This window comes from Centruroides vittatus, unplaced genomic scaffold, assembly GCF_030686945.1.
Source record: "Centruroides vittatus isolate TY-2023 unplaced genomic scaffold, ASM3068694v2 contig_1079, whole genome shotgun sequence".
NCBI classification, from domain to species: Eukaryota; Metazoa; Arthropoda; class Arachnida; order Scorpiones; family Buthidae; genus Centruroides; species Centruroides vittatus.
The window spans coordinates 463,944-485,639 of NW_027120694.1; the positions used below are offsets into that span (position 1 = coordinate 463,944).

The 21,696-nt window shown below is 30.8% G+C and overlaps 1 protein-coding gene across 2 annotated transcripts in view; it reads left to right on the top strand.

The window, feature by feature from the left end:
• Positions 1-730: 730 nt before the first annotated feature.
• Gmppa (GDP-mannose pyrophosphorylase A) overlaps positions 731-21,696 on the top strand; it is a 38,365-nt gene continuing 17,399 nt past the window's right edge. Inside the window, exons 1-9 of one of the 2 annotated variants that reach the window (XM_067269374.1) lie at positions 731-853; positions 2,356-2,557; positions 2,641-2,833; positions 6,335-6,394; positions 10,534-10,667; positions 15,217-15,245; positions 17,791-17,929; positions 19,351-19,495; positions 19,576-19,668. In XM_067269374.1, coding sequence (XP_067125475.1) covers positions 814-853; positions 2,356-2,557; positions 2,641-2,833; positions 6,335-6,394; positions 10,534-10,667; positions 15,217-15,245; positions 17,791-17,929; positions 19,351-19,495; positions 19,576-19,668 — 1,035 coding nt within the window. In that variant the 5' untranslated portion in view covers positions 731-813. The remainder of the gene's footprint in view (positions 854-2,355; positions 2,558-2,640; positions 2,834-6,334; positions 6,395-10,533; positions 10,668-15,216; positions 15,246-17,790; positions 17,930-19,350; positions 19,496-19,575; positions 19,669-21,696) is intronic. The other variant, XM_067269381.1, reaches the window with a different exon arrangement.

The following is a 21,696-nucleotide window of genomic DNA, read 5'->3' on the forward strand; positions in this document are numbered from 1 at the left end:
GGTAAGGGACGGGACCGACATACTTGGTCGGATCACCCCCCTGAAAACTTTTTTCGATTCCGGGTCCTCTAGAGTGATAGGCTGCTATCTTGACCGCTCGGCCATCAGGCCCTAGATTTTAGAAGATCCGAACGGGTCGAAAACTTCAGGAATTTTTTTTGGAGGTGGTTTAACTGAATATATCATAGACTACCACCCTAGACGGCCGGATGGCCGAGCGGTAAAGGTGGCAGCCTACCGCTCTGGGGGACCCGGGATCGAATCCGAACGGGTCGAATAATCCCCAGGAATTTTTCGGGGGGTGGTCCGTTCGGATATGTCGGGCCCCGTCCGTCACCACCCGGTCGCCCCATTGTGGGCCTGGCCGAACCCATAATGGGCCTTCTAAAAGAGGCCCTCTTAGTGCCCACAGGGCGGAAAGAGTTAAAAAAAAGAAAAAAAAAGACTACCACCCTGGGAGACCCAGGATTTGAATCCAGACTTGCCGAATAACCATAAAAAATTTTTGAGGGATTTCGTCCTTACTGCCGCTCCATTGTGGGCCTACCCAAACCCATAATTGGTTTCCATAGGGCACAAAGGGTTAAAAAAAACTCTTGATTTTATCTATAAATTATTTAATTTCAGTGCATAATGTATATAATATGATAAAAATAATCAATTTTATTTTCCTTAAAAAAATATTTTTTTATTTTGAAATTACAATTACAAAATTTCTCCGCTAGAGGTAAAAACGACAAACGTAAATCGTAATAGATTGTAAATGTCCACGTTGTACAAAAACAAACGTGGTGGTTAGAGAAATTAAAGGCTATGTTGAAGGCTGTAATATTAATTGGTGGCCCTCAGAAAGGTGATTATTTACATAACATTTAATAAATACTCACTTTTTATTAATAAAATTCTAATGATATTTAAAACTGTAGAGTTTTAAACTATCTGTCAAATAACTTTAAATTCTATCAATATTAATAACACACAATTAAATACTTTCTATTACAAATTTGAAATACTGTAGGATATTCTATAAAAGTAAGTCATTTATACAAATTACACTATTTTGCATTGATGTGTAATGCTGTATACTAGGCTGGACTTAAACTTGTGTCCTAAACTATAATATATAACAGGTCTTTCCCTTCTACCAAATGTCAACATGAGGTTTAGGCTCATAATGCAAAGCTAAAATGCAACTTGTTTAGCTTATGTGCAAATCTGGTTCTGCTGCATACTCAGCTGTAATGATTCTGGAGTAAAATGAATAATTTGTGTGTTTTTATAAAGAAACTTGTGTCTTTAATTTTATAGCAAATAATTTTTATATTTTCCATAAAATGTGAGTTGACTGAACTTGGCTGGTAGTGTATGCTTATCGCGTGGGATGATGCAAGATTTTGTCTAAGTGATTTATAAAATGTTTTTTTAACTTTTGTCTTTACCAGAACTGCAGCAACTGATTTTGTGCCTGGTGCAATAAAAGTTTTAGCTCTTCTTTCAATCAATTCTCTTTTTATTAGTTAGTTAGTTATATTAAGTTAATAAAAGTTATAAAAGTACTGAAAATTTTATTAGATTTGGGTCTATTGGTGTTCTTGTTAACTCGACATGTGGTGCGTAGTTGCTGCCTGCACCATCCTTGCTGCAGTGCTGGTCTTTACTGCAATCTGAAATTTGTCCATTCCTGTGTTAAATGATTATCTGGAAGTGATTTAGGAAATAAAAATTGCTGTTTAGTATTGATGAACTATTTATTTTTATTATTTACACTTTGTTTTACTCTCATACACCTCTACTTTGAAATGCCTTGAAGTGTATCTTAATCCATTTGTTGGTAATAAATGTAAAGACTTAACATTCTTTCTTTTTGTTAAATATCTAAATGTTATAATTAGAAAATATAATAATAATAATTTAAGATACTGTAATTTAATATTGTAATCCGTTGTTATATGATGCTAATCCAAAATATAGCATAGGCAGTTGAGGTGTTAGCCTATTGCTCTGGGAAAATGGGAATTTAATCAAAGCAAGCAATTTCCCAGGAAATTTTCATGGCAGTTTGTCTTGGATATATCAGGCTACATTCCTCAAATTTGTGCTTTATTGTGGGCCTTGCAGAACCTGTGATGATTATGAATAAATTAAGCCCTCTTAGTGCCTACATGGCAGAAAGAATTAAAAAAAAAAAACATAAAATATTGTGATTGATAGATCGAAGTTAGCATATGATTTAAAATTCTATAAAATTAATACTTCAATTTTATGAACCTTATGAAATTATGGGATGATAAAATGTTTATAAATACAAATTACATTAAAACAGATTGAATAAAAATATAAATTTTTCGTTGATAGGGACAAGATTTCGGCCATTGTCTTTTGATCTCCCGAAACCACTTTTTCCTGTTGCTGGAAAACCAATGGTTCATCATTTAATAGAAGCATGTTGTAGAGTGCCAAATCTAACAGAAATTCTTATGATTGGTTTTTATCAAGGAGATGAATCACTTGTTCAATCTGCTGCATCTATGTCAAAAGAATACAATGTAAATATAAGGTAAGATGCATGGAATATATTTTCTGATTTTATAAATTTGAAATTGATTATTTGTTTTATTAATTGCTATAATAATTGTTCAGATATTTACAAGAATATACTGCTTTGGGCACTGCTGGTGGTTGCTATCATTTTCGAGATCAGATAAGAAGAGGTGATCCAGAATCGTTTTTTCTTATTAATGGTGATGTGTGTGGTGATTTTCCCCTTATGCAGATGATAGAATTTCATAAAAACAAAGCAGGAAAGAGTTTAATAACCGTTATGGGGACTGAGGTAATAAAGACGTATTTATTAATTACCATATTTCACACTTAACTAATTTAATCAGGCATGTATTATTGAATTGAGTAGTTTTCAAAAAAGTTATTTTTTTATTAGTACATATGCAACCATTCTAATATTTCATTACCACCAACCAATGCCGAATATTATTGGGTTAGAAACTGCTATACTATTAATAATTTATAAGACAATTTGGCACTAGAGTTAGGGGTTAGGTGCCATATCTTGATAAATTTAATAATTATAATTTTAATTAAATAATTTAGAACTACTGGAAGAAAAGAATCAGCCCAGAGCGGGACTCGTACCTGCTTACCGTGCAGATACATTGCCAATTATGCTACCCGGACCTCTGGTCCAATCTCCTCTTCCAGTATATATAAGATTACGTTATAACCATCGACGGTTATTATGGTGTCGTCTGGGGACACACCCATGCCCTCATTCTGTAAACATCCCCAGTCAGCACCATAATAACCATCGATGGTTTATAACGTAATCTTTTATATATAATGGAAGAGGAGATTGGACCAGAGGTCCGGGTAGCGTAATTGGCAACACATCTGCACAGTAAGCAGGAGTTGCAGGTTCGAGTCCCGCTTTGGGCTGATTCTTTTCTTCCAGTAGTTCTAAATTATTTAATTTAATTATAATTATTAAATTTATCAAGATATGGCACCTAACTCCTAACTCTAGTGTCAAATTGTCTTATAAATTATTAATAGTATAGCAGTTTCTAGCCCAATAATATTCGGCATTGGTTGGTGGGTAGCTTTATAATCACTAACATATTTAATAAACTATAAGAAATCAAATCATTCATTTTTGGTCCACCACTTGCCAAGTGGGTAATGCCACTGAACACGGGTAGTGGGTAATGCCACTACCCATGTTCAAACATATCCAACAGGCTGGCTGTATGGAGTTTATGGGTTTTTTTTCACATGCCTAACAACTAAGTAGGGGCCAATATCTTATAGAATTCTTCCTGAGAGGCACGTCATCTCAGCAAATTGTCCATGTGTCATGTTGTCTTATCTCGTCAATCAAATTCATCACTCATTTTTAAAATTTTGGTTATTTGTGACATGTGAACATTTAGAAGTAATAACAAACTTTAATGGCAAAATTCTTAGAATTGTTTTATTGAAGCAAAAAGTATCACAGTTACCTGTAATATTTTCAGATTTAAAGTTCTATTTTAGATTTTTAAAAACTTGTAGGCTAGAGAATAAACTTAAGATCAAAAAGAAAAACAATTAACTTAATAAGTTACTCTTTTATAACTAAATTTTTAAAGAAATTATCATAGAAATTTACTAATGATATATAAACATATCAAATTTATTTAAAAAGAGTATTTCAATATAATATATGATTTAATTTAGATAATATAATTTAGATAAATTAGAAAAATAGAATAACAAATCTTTGATGCTCTGTCTTTCTAATTAGTCTAAATCATGATTCTCAAAGGTACTTGAGCCACAGACCACTTAAACTAAGCCACATATAAACTGCAGACTACCTACGTCCCAACCATTTATTATTATGTAAAATATCACCTTAGATGTATTCCATAATAGTTTGTTCATCTGGTAACCTGACGTAAGAGTGTGAAAATGCCATTTTCTTTTGGATAAACTACACAGTATTGCATTTTTGAAAAAGTTTTAAGTCAGTTTGCAAACTATCAGTGGTCCACAGACCATGCTTTGAGAACTACTGGTCTAAATAACTGATAATGTCTTGAATATAGATTGGACAAAAGTACTCTTTTTAACCAAATTTATATGTTCAAGTCCATTTCTTAAAAAATTAATTTATTTACTTATTATTTTTATGAATTTACTTCAAATTTCTGTATTTGAGTTATGAGATTTGTTTGTTAAAGTTGAAAAGAATGAGATAATTTATTCCATTATTTTCATATATAAATAATAATTATAATCATTATTATTTATATGAAAAATAATTAAATATAAAATTATTGTTATTATTTAGAAGAATAATATAATCATAAAATTGTCAGTTCAACTATAATTAAATTACTATGAATTACTTTCAAAAATTATATCATATAATTTTGAAAGTAAATTTAATATAAATTTAATAAACAGTAACTGCATTTTTTTTTTTTTTTGAAACATACTTTGACCAGGCATTTTTGTTTTTCACTTCAATACTTGTAAAATAATATTTAATATTATTAGTAAATTTTAGCATTAGAGTTTAATGTTACAACAGATATTTAATATTGTCACCTAATAGCCAATGTTACTTTGAAACATGTTAAAAATATCTGTTTAAATAGCAGGAAATAATTATTTTATCCATCAAAATAAATTTAAAAATTTTTATTTTTTTAATAAATTTATAAGATTTAGTATGCGTTGTAAAATCCAATGCTAGAAATAAATGACAAGGGAATCTAAAGGAGGACAAAATATTTCAATTTTTACAATAGAAAAACAAATCTAAGAGAACTAATGCTCCAATGGCCAGTGTAATCTCCTTGAATAATTGTAGCAGACAAACTCTCCAAACTTCAAAACAACCAATCATGCCCTTCTCAATGAATTTTTAAATACATTATTTATTTTATTAAATTAAAAATAGAATTTTTTTAAGGAGTGTTTTCCTTATTGTATCCCACTGAATGCTGGTAGTTGCTTAGCACTTTCCCATTGGGCTGGTTGCATGGTGTTTTTTGGGTTTTATCGTGTGTAATACTTACTCGTAAATAGGGACCAGTTTCCTGTAGAGGCAGTCTGCCAACAGATACTCTCTATTGGCAGACTGCCTATTTGCTACATTGCCTTATTCCATCAATTTAATCCAATATAATCCTTATACTACGTTCACACACAATCCTCGACTAACTTCGATCTCGATTTACCTACAATCTGGATTGTGACTGTCGCTATTCAAACGTCGTGCCGTTCGCACAGGTAACTCGCTTGAGAATAACCCGGCGATTGTAAGCAATGATAAAACTGGCTTAATTACTCGGTAAGTCACAAACACCAACACACAAAATGGAAGTTTTGATTAGAAATAAATACTTTTTCTTGCCATATATCTAATAATAGACAGATGTCATCGTCTCTCCCAACATCTTTTTTATTTCTTTGCCGATAGCCCGACACGTGTTCTGTAGCCATCTTGTATTTTCTTGCGCGCGTGGGATTGTGGGATCTCTCTTATGACTGGATCTAGTTTCAAGAACTCTCTCCAGTCAATCGCGATTGAACGTCGTTTCAGTCGAGATTGAAACGGTCGAGGGTGTTCGCACCAAGGCATAGTCGCTGACCTTGGTCACAATCTAGATTGAAATGCTTGGTGCGAACGGGGTATTACACTATCTTCTGTTTGTCTATAGATTTTTATTTATAATTTAATGTCTTCTAAATTAAAGCTGATTATATATTTGATTTATTAAAAATAATCACTAATGAACTGGAGTTTAATAATTGAAATTAATTTACATAGGCAACAAGGCAAGAATCTTTAAATTATGGTTGTATCGTTGAAAACAAAGAAACACATGAGGTAATTATTTTTTATTATATTTTCTTTATTTTTTTATTGTCTGTTTGAAATAATCAGAATGCCTAAATGTAGATCTAATTTATCTCAAAATCATGTTTTGTAGTAATTTATGTAACTTATTATAATGTAAAGTTGCAGCAGAATCATTTTTCCTATGAATGCGATTGATACATCATTACAATAGTTACTTTGTAATGCTGAAATAAAGGTAATATCGAATTACATCACTTATGTTTCTTTTGATCCTGTAGGCACCAAGAGAGCCTTTTTAACAAGCTCAGTATGGGTTTGGCTAGACCCACAATGACACAGCTGGGTAATGATAGATGGGACACAACATGTCTGAACAGACCACACCAAATCCTGACAGGTTGAAAAATTCCTGGGGTTTGTTGACAGAATTAAATTCCAAGTCCTTCAGAACATTAGGTTGTCACCTTAACTGCTCAGTCAGCTGGTCAAATTACATCATTTATTATAATAAACACTAATCTTGATATTTAAAACTTAAAACATTCAAAATTACAATAGAAAATAATTTATAGATTGACTTTACATATTTTATTTAATAATTGAACAAACAGCCAGACTCTAATTAGGCTATAATGTGGTTAATAAAATATTTAAGATACTAAGTAGTCTGGACTAGAGAAAGGGGGATAAATTTAATTATTAGAAAGAAATAAATTAATTTCAAAAATTCTGGAAGAAAGATTGATCCCATATAATATATCCACAGTGGCCGAATTGCAGCTCTTCTAGACCCTTACTGTGGCATCCATACAGCCTACTTACATAATTTATTTTTATGAACTTAAATTGTATATACAGGGTGGGCCAGCGAAAACGAAACGGCAGAGTGTTCGTGTTCGTCCAAGCAAAGCGCTCGGACAGGTCGATTTTTTGCTCGAGGGGACATCTTTTGCAATAAAGTTTTTGCGATTCTGAATGCAACAGACAACAAAAAATTTTAAAAAAACTCGTTTATTTTGTATTAACTAAACAAACATTTATTTCAAATAAAGTAACAAACATAAGAAAGAGTTATCAAGTATTCAATAAATGTTCGAATTGAGCACCACTAACCTCCATACAATAATACAAATTTTGCTCAAAACGGTTTCTTACACTTCGGAAAGTTTCGGGTGTTATTTGACAACACTCATCTATAATTCTTTGTCGTAATTCTTCAAGAGATCTTGGTTCGGTTGCATAGATCTTACTTTTTAAATGTCCCCAAAGAAAAAAATCAAGAGGACTAAGATCTGGGGATCTAGCCGGCCATTCTAAAGGACCTCTACGTCCGATCCAATGCCCAGAAAAAGCCGTGTTCAAAAACTCTATAACTGATCTTGCACAATGCGGGGGGGCTCCATCTTGTTGGAAAGTAAGGCGGTCTTCTAAGTATCGGTCGTCAAGTTCGACGATATCAACAAGTAATGGATGTACAACATTTTCGAGTAAATCTAAATAACTTTCTCCCGTTTGATTACTGTCTAGGAAAATGGGGCCAAGTAGTCGATCTCCAAAGATTCCGGCCCACACATTTAACTTTTGTGGAGTTTGGCTATGAACTTCATGAAATATGCTTGGGTTATTATCTGACCAATATCGACAATTGTGACGATTAACCGTTGAGTTTAAAAAAAACGTGCACTCGTCGGAAAAACAAATGTTGAAAAGATAATCCACGTCAATTCTTAACCTTTCTGTCATAATTTCACAAAATTGCTGTCGCCGATCAAAATCATCTTCATTTAATTGGTGAACTAAATTAATTTTGTACGGATGAAAGTTGTGAGCTTTGAGGATCCGGCGAATAGTTGTTCTGCTAATGCTAGTCACAGCCTCCAGCTTCCTTGTACTTAAAGTTGGGTCCGCAGCAACTTGCCCCAAAATCCCAATCTCTGTCGCTTCGTTTCTTACTGGACGTTCACGTCCGGGGTCGCGTCTTTTGTTAGCCACAGAACCCATTAACTGAAACTTTTGAACCAACTCCAGAACGTATTTTGCGTTACAATGTTTGTTTGGATAGTGTTGATTAAATAAATTTGCAGTAAGATGAGCATTCTTGCCATTTCTGAAATAAAGAGTTACTATTTCCATCCTTTCAGCAATTGTGTAAGTCATAACGATTACGTTGTACAAAATTCACAATAAACAAATAATAATCTTAAATTCTGATTGAATCACTAAGTGGTCAAGCTTAATGTGAACACTACAAAAAAGAACATCTGCAAACAGATAACACATTATCAGCCTTAATTTTATAATAAATTTTTTTCCCCTTGCATTTGCAGTCTAGCTTAAAAGGTTTTTTTATGTTTGTTAATAGTTTGTGTTACTTTTTCCAAAATAAATGTTTGTTTAGTTAATATTCAGAATCGCAAAAACTTTATTGCAAAAGATGTCCCCTCGAGCAAAAAATCGACCTGTCCGAGCGCTTTGCTTGGACGAACACGAACACTCTGCCGTTTCGTTTTCGCTGGCCCACCCTGTATAGTACTGTTCTAATAGAGAATAAAGTGATATTTCTATTTCTAATATATGGCTCCTGTTGTGACAAGGCTCCACCCTAGCTATATATTAATAATAAACTTAATCTGGTTGTGTGATGTGGTTATTAACATGTATTAAATTTTAAATGTAATTAATTTTATATATAAACACAATTTTATACTAAACAAATCACTAAATGATTCCTATTGTAGAGAACTATGTTGATGAATGAAGAAGAGTCCTAAAATGCATATTGTAGAATAAATAAAGTTGTTGCATTGAGTCAGTGTTTATTCATAATCTTCCCAGAACAAATCGAAAGTCACTAAATGATTATTAATTTTAGACTAACAAGTCTAACTAACGATTGCTTTGGATTGGTATTTAGTAAATTTACTCACATTGTTACCTGTCAATCTCTGTTTGAACACTTAACCTCAATGCCAGAGGTCAAGTCACTAGTTTTGACCTTATGTTTTTTAATCTGCTTGTATTAAAATGTTGTTTGTTACATCATTACTTGTGTTTACATGATCACAGGATGATGCATATGTATATCATGGCAGTTTCACTCAGGAGGTGGTATCAAATGGTCCCCATATAGAACCTATTTAAATCCCCAGGGACTTTGCAATATGGAGAACAACAAAAGATAGTTTGTCTCTCCAATGAAGAACCTGCAGATTCTTCAGGAATGCTTTTGAGATAAAAGGAAAGGAATTTCAGCAGTGGTTGTACACTGTAATTTTATGAACTTTTATAGAATTTGATTGTGTTTGAACTAAGACATTTTATAAATTGTATTTAATAGTCAATTTACTACTAAATTAATTGCATATAAATGCACCACCTTGTAATTGGTCACAGCAAACAACTTTTTATGAATTTTTTCAAAATGAATATTATGCTTTTATGACGATATAACTGTATAACAATATAATATAAATTGTCTTAAAGAAAATTTGATCTAAAGAAATGTACATTGTAAGAAAGATCATTTAGAATTAATGAGACAAACACTGGTGATTTTACCATACTAAATTTTAAATATGAAACCAAATGATTTCTGAATTATATTGGGCTATATTAATGCTACTACAGTAGAGCATCGATTATCCGACTTAATTGGGGACTGGGGTTGGTCGGATAACCGAAAAGTATGAAAAAATACATTATTAGTATAGTGTATTAGGCCTGGTTTAAATACTAGCCTCCCTTTCATGGTCGAGCCAGTGCTGCCAGCTAAAACAGGCAAAAATTTAACAAAAATAATATTAAAGTAGCCAAGACATAACCAAATATTGTAGCGCCACATCACTAGCGGACATTTGAATTTGCCGACTAGAACGCGGTCGGTTAATCGGAGGTCGGATAATCGATGCTTTACTGTATTAATAATTAAATGTTAAGTAATTTGGACTAGAGGTAGGCACTAGGTGCCATCTCTTGATAAATTTAATAATAATAATTAAATTAATAGTAGCATTAATTACTATAACCTGATATAATCTGGCAGTCGTTTAAAGCTAAACTAATAATTCGGTTTTTAGATGTTTATATTTTTATCTATGAAGTTAGTGAATTAATTAGTCATTACTATCTGATGTTTATGAACTGAAACATTCACAAATTTTTTCTAGATAATTCATTATGTCGAAAAGCCATCTACATTTGTTAGCACAGATATCAACTGTGGAGTATACTTATGCTCTCTAGATATATTCCAACATATGGCAACAATCTTTAAACAGAAACAATACGATTATCATCACGGGTAAAAATTATTTCCAAACTTTAACATTATAATTATAATATTATGCTTTTATAGAATTCATAAGTTAAATTTTACATATATTATTCATTCTTAATGAATTAATAATAGTTTTATTTATGCTTATAATCCATATTGTTTTTAATTTAAGATGTTTTGAACTTAAAATTGTATGCATTTTAAATATGACACAGAGAACTTCTAAAACACAGGCATAAATTGACTTTTATTATAGGCTAATTTATGTTAAAAGTATGTAAAAAAAGAAGTGTACTATGCCAGTGATTATACAGTAGGACCTCGATTATCCGGATTGTTCCAAAGAAACAAAAATTTTACAAATTTGTTGATTTGCTACACTTTTAACGACGTGACGATCAGTTATTATGTACTCATTTTTAAATTACTTTATGCTAAATTGTTAAATATTCTTTTATTTTTAATATAACATATTACATTAAATAGTTTATAAAGAAATAATTGAATTATTTTTAATTGGCATACGTTAGTTTAACCTTTTGTTGCTTTTTGATTCGACATTATTCTCAAAACTGGTACTTCCGCCATTACTGAAACTTATGACAAATAGAAATTTCTTATAAAAGGTAATTTTTGAAATTTTTAATTACATCGATGTAAACTTAGACATAGTAATGTAGATAAAGTTGATTTAAACATGTAGTTTGCATTTTTATACATGTGATAATAAATTTATTTTGATAATAATAGACTTCGCAGATAACGACACTCGGTTATAACGTCAAAAAATTGCCGGTCCTATGGATGACGTTATAAATGAGTTAGACTGTATTTTTCAATCTTATCCAGATTACCTTCATTCCCAATTAGTCCGGATAATCGAGGTTCTACTGTAATTAAAAGATTTAAACACCAAAGACTATGTTTTAGAAGACTATGCTTTTTAAGAAGAAATTTTTTACTTATCATCACTGGCAGAGGACATTCCTTCTTTGCATTTTTTAACATACACCTACAATGGTAGGTATATGTTGTAATAGCTTATAGTAGGTCAATAGTGGATTATATCCTACAATAAACAATCAATCTATATGTGTTTTAGGAGTTCTTCACGCTTTAGAAAAGGAATTTTGTACAAAAATTTTTACTTCAATGTTAAAAGTAATGAATTAAGTTATTCTTCAATTTATACAACTCATGGAATTTTCAGCTTACCTCCCAACAACAACCGTTTTTATGTTCCCATTAGTGGCTGTTGTGCAGAGGTTAGACTGTATTAAGATATCTTATAACTGTTTTAAATGAAAGTTTATTTTTTTTTTATAAAAATTTAAAATAATTAAGATTGATTGTAGACAGAATGCATTTATTCCTTATTTAGAATGAAAAACAAATAAACATAGATATGAATGCTAGAAATATACATTAAATTGTGATTAGTTGAATCTTTCTCTGATCATTTATAACATTATCCATATCTTTAGTAATAATTCTTAGTATTTATCTTTTGTTTTTTTTTTATACTTTTCACTTGGTTGGAACTAAGAGGTTTTTTAATCATACCTGTCATGGATTTGGCAAAGCCCACAATGAAGTAACTGTGAGTGATAAGGGATGGGGTTCAATGTATTTGAGATGGACCAGATTCAATCTTAGAGCCGTCGCAAACTAGCACTTTGCGAGAGCAAAATGCTAGCAAACATGCGCTAGCACAACCGATGATGTCAAAGGCTTCACCTCAATTGCCCGCATGGTTTTTCCTTTGTATTCCACATAGATACGAGAGTATGCTCACTGTTCACAGAATTCAACAGCTAGAGCAGTCAAGCTAACAAGAGAGAGCGGGCAAGATGGATGACTATATGAACATGTCACATGTCGAAAAAGAAATAATAGAATTTTATCGATGTACATAAATTACATGATTAATAGTATAAACGTTGTATATAAATAATTATATGTAAATAGTTTTCGGCTAGTTGAGCCTAGTTAGACTTAACTAGTAGGCATGTTTTTCCCATGCTGTTTCAAAGTTCAGAATGAAAACTGACTGATTACAAGTATAGGTTATAATAAAATCTTTGTTCTATAGCCAATCCATGTCATGTGGACTACGTTACATGAGCAAACGTTGTGTAGTTTGCAGCTGCTTCATGCCCGCATAGCTTCCCTAGCAAAAATGGCTCATAAACTCGTGGGGAAAAAGTGGGGCTTGGGAGCACGACCGAGCATATGCTAACTCCCGCTTCCCATAGTTTGCGGAGGCTCTTAGATTCCCCAGAGCAGTAGGCAGACTGCCTTAACTGTCTCTGCCATCTGGCCATCATTGTTTTGTTTAAACCATTTGGTGAAATAAATGTATGTTGTAACATAAAAGTTTTTATCTTTAAGAATATTATAATAAAACTTAAAAACCTCTCTAATAAAGTATTATTCAATTTTTTTAAGGTGATATAATTTTTATAATACTTGAACACAAACTATATGGTGTATTTTCTCGGACACATGGCAAATTTCATCACTAAGTTTTCTTCAGTTGATACGTGTATTAAGTTTTGTACACGTTTCGGGCTGTTGACGCCCCTCTTCAGCCAACTTTAATTCACAGATTTTGCAAACATAAAATTGTTTTAAAACCTCTCTGTACATTAATTAATTTTTATCATCTAGTCGATCTTTTCTCATCGAGGCCAGAGATTCTGATGAGAAAAGATCGACTAGATGATAAAAATTAATTAATGTACAGAGAGGTTTTAAAACAATTTTATGTTTGCAAAATCTGTGAATTAAAGTTGGCTGAAGAGGGGCGTCAACAGCCCGAAACGTGTACAAAACTTAATACACGTATCAACTGAAGAAAACTTAGTGATGAAATTTGCCATGTGTCCGAGAAAATACACCATATAGTTTGTGTTCAAGTTGCAGAATAAGCACGGCCGGTTTCATAAACACTAAGATATAATTTTTATAATACTTTATATAATACTAAAATAAACTAATAAATCACTGATAATTTCAGGAGGCCAACTGTCTAAAATTTGTATATTCTATGTCACATTATTCTAAGTTGTTAAATATAAAATTGTAAGCTGAAAGTGGTGAAATCTTGACCAAAAACTTTTCTTTTAATTAATAAAAATTGGCTTCCTGAAATTAGAAGTGATTTATTCATATATTTACAAAGATGGTACCAAGTTCTGTAAACTTTTATATATTTATTATACCAAGAATTTATTTTTTGAAATAGAAGTTACTGTATTAAGTCATCAGAAAGTTTTTCATCTTACTATATAATCAAACATTCTAAATATTGATACACTCATAGTCTGATCTTACACTGAAAGTTCCATTAAGTGCCTTCACTACAAGATACTCAAGATCTAACCTCCAACATTTGTCTTCTTTAGTGGTAGCCATTCAGTTCTGAAGTAAAATAAAAGGTTTTAGAATCAATTAGCTTGCCAAATGATCTGGCAGATTATCTCTTGAGCAATATTAAGGCTAATAACTAATTCAATACAAATCAGTTTGGCTAGACATAGACAGTTAAGCCACCATCTTAAGGGATCTGCTGGATTATCTATCAGCAGATTGTTTGGTAATACAAGTATGTGAGGCATTACTTATTGCACTGTATATACTAATATTATATACACCTTACTGTTTGAGAAAATAATGTGAATCGGATTTTACTATTAAATTATAAATTTTATTTGGATCAGGGTCTACTAAGTAAAAATTTTTTTTGAAACAAGCATAAAAACTGAAACACTTCCTAAATGACTATCCTCTGTTTACTTTATGCTGTATATTTTCATAATTTATGCAACTATTGGACAATACAGAATATGTATTACAGTAGAATTTCAATTATCTGAACTTTGCTTAGCTGTAATTTGGATTAACTGAAACAGTTTGTATTTATTTTATTTTCAATGTATTTTTAATTTAGCAAGAAAGTCTATTTTATCAATAGACAATGCCTGATTGTATTTGAGGTTTCTAGAAGATGGTGATGTTTGTTCAATGTTTTTACCCCCTAACGTTATCGACTTAGTACAGCCAATGGACCAAAATGTTCTTGAATGTATGAAACACAATTATCACCAAAATACAATCAAAACTATTAGATTATTTTTAATGCCGTTAATACAAGTACAGAATTGTAATTACTTAAATGTGTTTTGGAATGTATATGTTGTTTTTTTGCACTTTTATACTGAAAGTTAAATCTTTGGATTATCTGAAAATTCATTTATTCTAAATAAGTATAAATCTCTCTATTTTGGATAATTGGAGTTCTACTGTAGTCAAATGAAAAGTATAGTTGAAGTAATTCTAGTTAAAGTAAGTACAATTTTCTTAGTAGAAATTAATGACTAAATAGTCTGTATTTGTCTAATATCATTTCATGCATAGAAACTGTTATAACTGTACTTGTATTCTTTATAAATTAGCTATATATTTTTAAAATATATCTTTGAATTTCTCTATTTTTATCTTAAAAATTATATTATTAAAATGAAAATGCTTCTTTATTCATAATACTTCTTTATCCTTTGCATTCCTTTAGTAACTTATGGGCTTGCAACTCATCTACTGGTATGGTATTTCTTTTTCTTTTCTGTATTTTCTGTCTTTAATTAAAATATGTCTTAGTATATATAATTAATAAAATTCTTGTTATATTTAAATTTAAATTATAACTACAGTATTTATACTTAATATGAGTTTTTTTCTGTTTATTAAAAATCTTAGTACAAATATGTGTCACTTAATGATGGAGGTAAGTTCTGAAAAATACATTAAGTAAACACTATATATGTAATGTTTTCTTAATGTATTTTAAAGGGGTTGTGTACTTACGGTACACAACTCCTCATACAAGCTATGTGTAGCACAATGATAAATATATATGTATAGAAAAGATACAGGCAGCTATGAATATTTCAGTTTCATTATCTTATGGGACCTCTCTTATACACAGCCATCATTAAGTGATGTATACCTGTGTAAAGAAATGATAATAAAGTAATGAGATTAACTAGGAAAACCTGGAAAACCTTGTGAGTTTTAGAAAGATATTAATAAATTTTCCATAAAATATTTTAAAAAGTTAATACTTTTTCAACTTGTAAGCATTAGTAATTGTATGAAATGTAGTAACAATCCTGATGCTACAATAATGGTGGGCAACCACACATGACTTACCATATTTAGTCACACATGTAAGATGCTATCAAATCTAGGATGCACCTTAATTTCTACATTCTCACCCATGGATTTTATTTTTCTTTGAGAAAATAGAGATCACAAGACAAATTTATTACAAATAAAGTAAAAGTTACATGTCACTGTCTTCTGTATCGAAGTAGGAACCTCTTTATTTTCTATATTCGGCTCTTCTGGATCGACATTGGATTCTATGCATGTATCTTCTTACTCAGAATCATCCTCGGTGATGTTTAAAGCACCAGAAATGCAACACTTCTTGACAGACAGTTAGATTAGCCACACCCGTCGATATAGCTCATCTTTCTGAAAGACAGCTTAACAACTTTTTCTGGAATTTGCAACTTTGATGTTACTGTAATAGACTAATGAGATTCACTAAGCTTTTGAATGGTACTAGCTCAAGATATGATTAAAGTGTGCAGTTGCACAGGGTGGTGAGAGCAAATGGGCACAAAATTTACACTAAAAACATTGGTTAGCAAGCCCAGGAGCACTGAAACTTTTTGCGCAGAGTGTAGGTAAAGCTAGAACTTGGTATTGTTTGTACGGTAATATTTATTCATATTAAGTTCTTAAAATTTAAAACTGTAGGAGGACTTCTAGGATACCCTGTATTATTCAAACTTAGACTAATCTAATTTGTATTTATCTCTATGCATTATCTATTTCTTAGCTAAAGTTAAAATAAATAAATAAAATAATCATTCTCATTACTTTGTTCTCATATCTTGTGATTTTGTTATGAAATTAAAAAAATTAAGTTGTACATATTTTAATTTACTGTATAATAAATACAATCAACTAATTGACACCTAAATGCAAATTTCAGCATATAATGAACAAAAAATTTTAATGTTCAAATGTTTTCGGCAGTCTTTTAGAAGCCCTCATCAGGAATAAATGCACGAAAAACACAAAAATCAGTTCTGTCATTTGAAAATATCTAACTTTTGAACTTTGCTGCATTCCAGTTTTGAAACATCTTTTTTGTTCATTATGTGCTGGAATTTGCATTTAGGTGTCAATTAGTTGATTATATAGTTCCAGTTTAAATGTGCCATTTGTTATAATAAACATATTAATAATTATGTTAGTGGTGAGAATATAAGAGTTAATGGTTGATTGTGTAGAAGTTATTGTAATAAATTACAATATATATGATTTAATCATGTTTAATGATGAAAAACAAGAATATTAATTCTGATTCCACAATTTCTCATTCTTCAGAGTAAATACTTTGCTTTCCAGTATTCACTTCTTTCTTTGGAAGAACATAGTTATTAATATGAATTAAAACAAATTCAAACATTTGAATTTAACATGGATAGTTTACAGTTTTAGCTTTTTCCTCATGGAAAATATTTAATAATGAATAATGAGCATTTGCTGATCATTTGACAATCAGCTTTTCACAACTAATGTTTGAAACCCTTTTAACCAATTACGTCTTAACTTAGTTTGTGTCAAGTAATATGATGCAGACAATAGTTTGTTTCAGTTGGTGTTTGTTTCATTCATTAATAGTGTGTCCATGTGACAGTGTAAACCGAGCTTAAACCTCTTTTACTCTTTCATATAATATATTAAATAAATCTTTACCAGTAATATCCCAAGTTTCTTTCAACAAGTCTATTACTGTGGGGACTCAGATTTGATTGTGGATCTTCAGAGCGGAAGGCAATACCGCAACTGCATCAATCATCCAGTCAATATCTTTTATTTAGTAAATTTGCATTTTAAGAATAATGATGTAAATGATTTCAGCCATTAAATCTTACATTTTCCTGACTTAAATACATACAGTTTATTATTTTTTATGTAATTTATTTTGAGAAAATTTTAAACTTTTGTTAAATAATTCAGTTATTGAGATAAAAGCAATTGAATGTACTGTGTTATGTTGCATGTTGAGGTAGCGAAGAATATATAACTGAATACAACAATAGTGATTGTATAAGACTGGAACAAGATATTCTAATGCCCTTAGCCGGCACCGGACGACTTTACATGTTTCACACGAATCGATGGTGGAGCCAGATTAAAACTGCAGGGTAAGCTTTGATACCTTTTTCACATTTTCTGAAAGTTGATTTATCAATAAAATATATACATTAGATATTAGTTTTGCTGTTTTATTTTACATCAATTTATTATGTTTGTTAAGAAAAATTGATCTTCACATAATATATACACACGTGTCCAAGACTTAAGAGTAGACAACATTTGTACAGTACATGAATAGAGAGAATGCAGATAAATATGGCAAGAACTATATTACTTGACATCTAACACAGTGTAATGACAATTTGCAGGACTTTACAAATCAAAACAATTAAAATAAGTCTTTGATGATAAAGATAAAGATACTCTTGGAAGTAAGTGGAGAATGGCAAATGCTTAACAATATTCAGGCAGAGATATCTGTTGGTATGGAATATGTCCACCTGAAACAGTGATGCAGTGCTCACAATGTCATGGCAAACTCATCACTAACTGGCTTGGTGACATTTTCTAGTCATCATCGCTAACAAATGTGTTCATCCTTGAGTTTTGGATGTTTGTACAATACTGTAAGTAGAGTTTTGTGTATCCAGAGGAAAATTATTGTCATACACTTTCAAAATAAATATAAAATAAATAGTATTTACTGTTTACAATACATTTGTTGAAATAATATTTCAAGTATAAGAAATTTTGCACGATTTTGTGTTTGCAAAATTATTAGTAATATCATCAAAAGTATACATTTTAGAGCATAAAATTCACTTTTCTCTTTATTTTGTTTTGCTTAGACAAATCCCATTTGCTCTATTCTTGTTACAGAACTCAAAATGGTATACTCATTAAAATTACTATCATGAATAATTCCACTTAAACAAATGGAATTCACTTTTGTCTTGGAAATTCCTTTAAGTAGTTTTTAGAATTTCCTTTAGGAAATAAATTCTCTTAAGGGGTTGATCTGGTAACCTAGGAGATAAACTTCTTGTAGGTTGCCAGACCTCTTGTCATATGCTTTTTTTCCTTGGATACATATGAAGGAATACTACTATGATAATCCATTGCTGTGATTCCTGAAGACCACATAACAGGTTTAATCTGTAAATAATGATCTATGGATTATACTACTATCTTCATCTTCAGGAATTAAAGCATTGGATCTTCATAGTAGTTCTATAGAGAGAGATTTGCTTGAGAAAGTGTAAGTGGCATTTGATTATTGACTTGATATGTGCTACAGGGTGTCAACAATGTCTTCACAATTTTTAAAATTTTAAGAAATATTCTAGTGATTAAAGCTTATCATATGATGTCAGGCTCATTGATTATTTCTTAATAAACATATGAAAGTATTTAATTATTTTTGAATTGCTCTTACTTTTGTGTATTTCTCCTTTTACTATGCCTATTATTATTTTATAATGCTATCAATTTAAAACTATTCTTTACATTTTCATTACTTATCCTTTAGATCTGCTATTTATGCAAATCGTCACTATTTGGAATTATATCATAATACCAAATCTGATCAGTTGGCTAAAAATGGAGAAGGAAAACCTACCATAATTGGTGATGTTTTCATACATCCAACAGCCACGGTACATCCCACAGCAGTCGTAAGTACAAGAAAAGAAGAATAATTTAACAATTTAGATATTGGTGTATATATTATTAAAATATTTTAATTTTATTGAAGTTAGGACCAAATGTTAGCATTGGAAAGAATGTTATTGTTGGAAGTGGAACAAGAATTCGGGAATGCATCATTTTGGGAAATGTAACAATCCAGGTAATTAGAATGTAATATAATTATTAAAAGATTTTTTACACAAATAGCAAATTAATTTATTCTTTAACATTAGAAATATGGTTAGACTTCTGCATTATAAAGTTATAGATTGTGAATTTTTCATTATAATGAGTGTTTCCCTGGAATGTTGACAATATCTTTTTTTACATTTGTTCATATTTAAGTTTAATTTCTATATAATGAACTTTTGAAAACCACATGAAATGTTAAAAGTACAGGTATGTGCCATTTAACAAAAATGGATATGTTTTGAGAAACAAATCATTAAGTGAACATCTAGGGTATACATAGCCAAACCTATATGGTATAATCTACTTATTACTCATACAGGCTATATGCAGTGGCAGAATTACAATGGCAAAACGTAGTTCAGCAAAGCCAGGACCTGGAGCTAATGGGCCCAAATGTGTCAAGCCAAAAATGTATGATCCAAGCCCATGATCAAAACAACTGTTTTGATCATAGGCTTGGATCATGTGATTTTCTTTCAAATCTAGGGATTCATCAGTATCAGGTGGAGTTATTTTTTTAACCACGTACTCAAAACAAAACTTTCATAATCCCAGTAAATAATTTAATTAAATTCGACAAATGTTTCAATCCTACACAATATTTGCTTCAAGTCAACAATGTTGAGTACTCAGTTATAGTTATCGATCCCCTTACCCGAAGAAGTCAATTTCATTATTTTTTAATATTAAGTCTATATAATTTTCTGTTTTTAATACATTAACAAAAAGTTATACATGCTTAATAATATAAAATTAAAAAATTATGTTCATAAATACATTTAGACTTCATTTAAGTATAGTTGTTGTCGCCTTGTTGTCCTTATTTCAATTAATATTAATATTATATTTGTCAACATGGACTTAAATTATTAGTAGGACAGTTAAACTGATGTAAGCAAAACGCAAGAAGTTGGGTGCTAGTTCACATGGAAAAACAGTCTTTCTTTATTTAGCCTCCTGTACACATACTTTGGTTTTTACAACTGTGTGTTTCGGGCTATTACGCCCCTCATCAGCAGGGTGACAATGGCTGTTACATATAACTACAAATAATGAAAGACTACACTAACAGTGAATTTTTTAAAAACATTAGTACAAAAAATTAATTAATACGACATAAAAAGGCTTACAATATGAGAATCCAACTCTTGACAATGATGGGTCTTCTGGTAGTTTTTTTACCTTATGCATTATCCTTCTCAATGTTTCAGCACGGTCCTACAATATGTTTGCGTGTTGAGTGTTGAGTGCACTATCGGTTTTCTTAGGCAAATATAATATTAATATTAATTCATTTAAGTATAATTTGAATGTGTTTTATTTTAAATAAAATTTAATGTACAGTCAAACCTGTTTTTATGCGGGGGATAGGGACCGCATTAAAAAAAACGCATAAAAAAAAATCTCACGAAACTTCACGAATGGCTGTAAATAATAGTTTTTGCGACACAATTAAAAAATATTTTTTTTTATGCGGTCAACAGGGACCGCATAAAAAAAGTCTCACATAGAAAATAACTCAAAACCGTACGAAATAGAATTTATTGACAACAGATGTCAGCACTTGACTGCATTGTCTGGTCTATCGTCTGTTTTACATATTTTTGTCCAGGTGGTGTTTTGTTGACTTAAAAAGTAAATTATTTCATTTTTCGCATATTCGTGCAATAATATTACTATAATAAGTGCATTTATGCTATAATAAGTTTATTTAGCTATAATAAGTCAACGTAAGACATGACGAATCGCACGAGACTAGTCGCCAACTATACCGCACAAATTAAAAATTCGCATTAAAAAAATCGCACAAATAAAAATCGCACATAAAAAGAGCGCATAAAAACAGGTTTGACTGTATTTTCTTATGATTAGCGATTTTTTTTTATTTCTACTTATTTTAAAGAAAACAAATATAATTATAAGAACATTAAAAAGTGTGTTTGAGTGTGTTTGTGTTTATTAAATTTGTTATATATATTTATACAAGCAAATATTA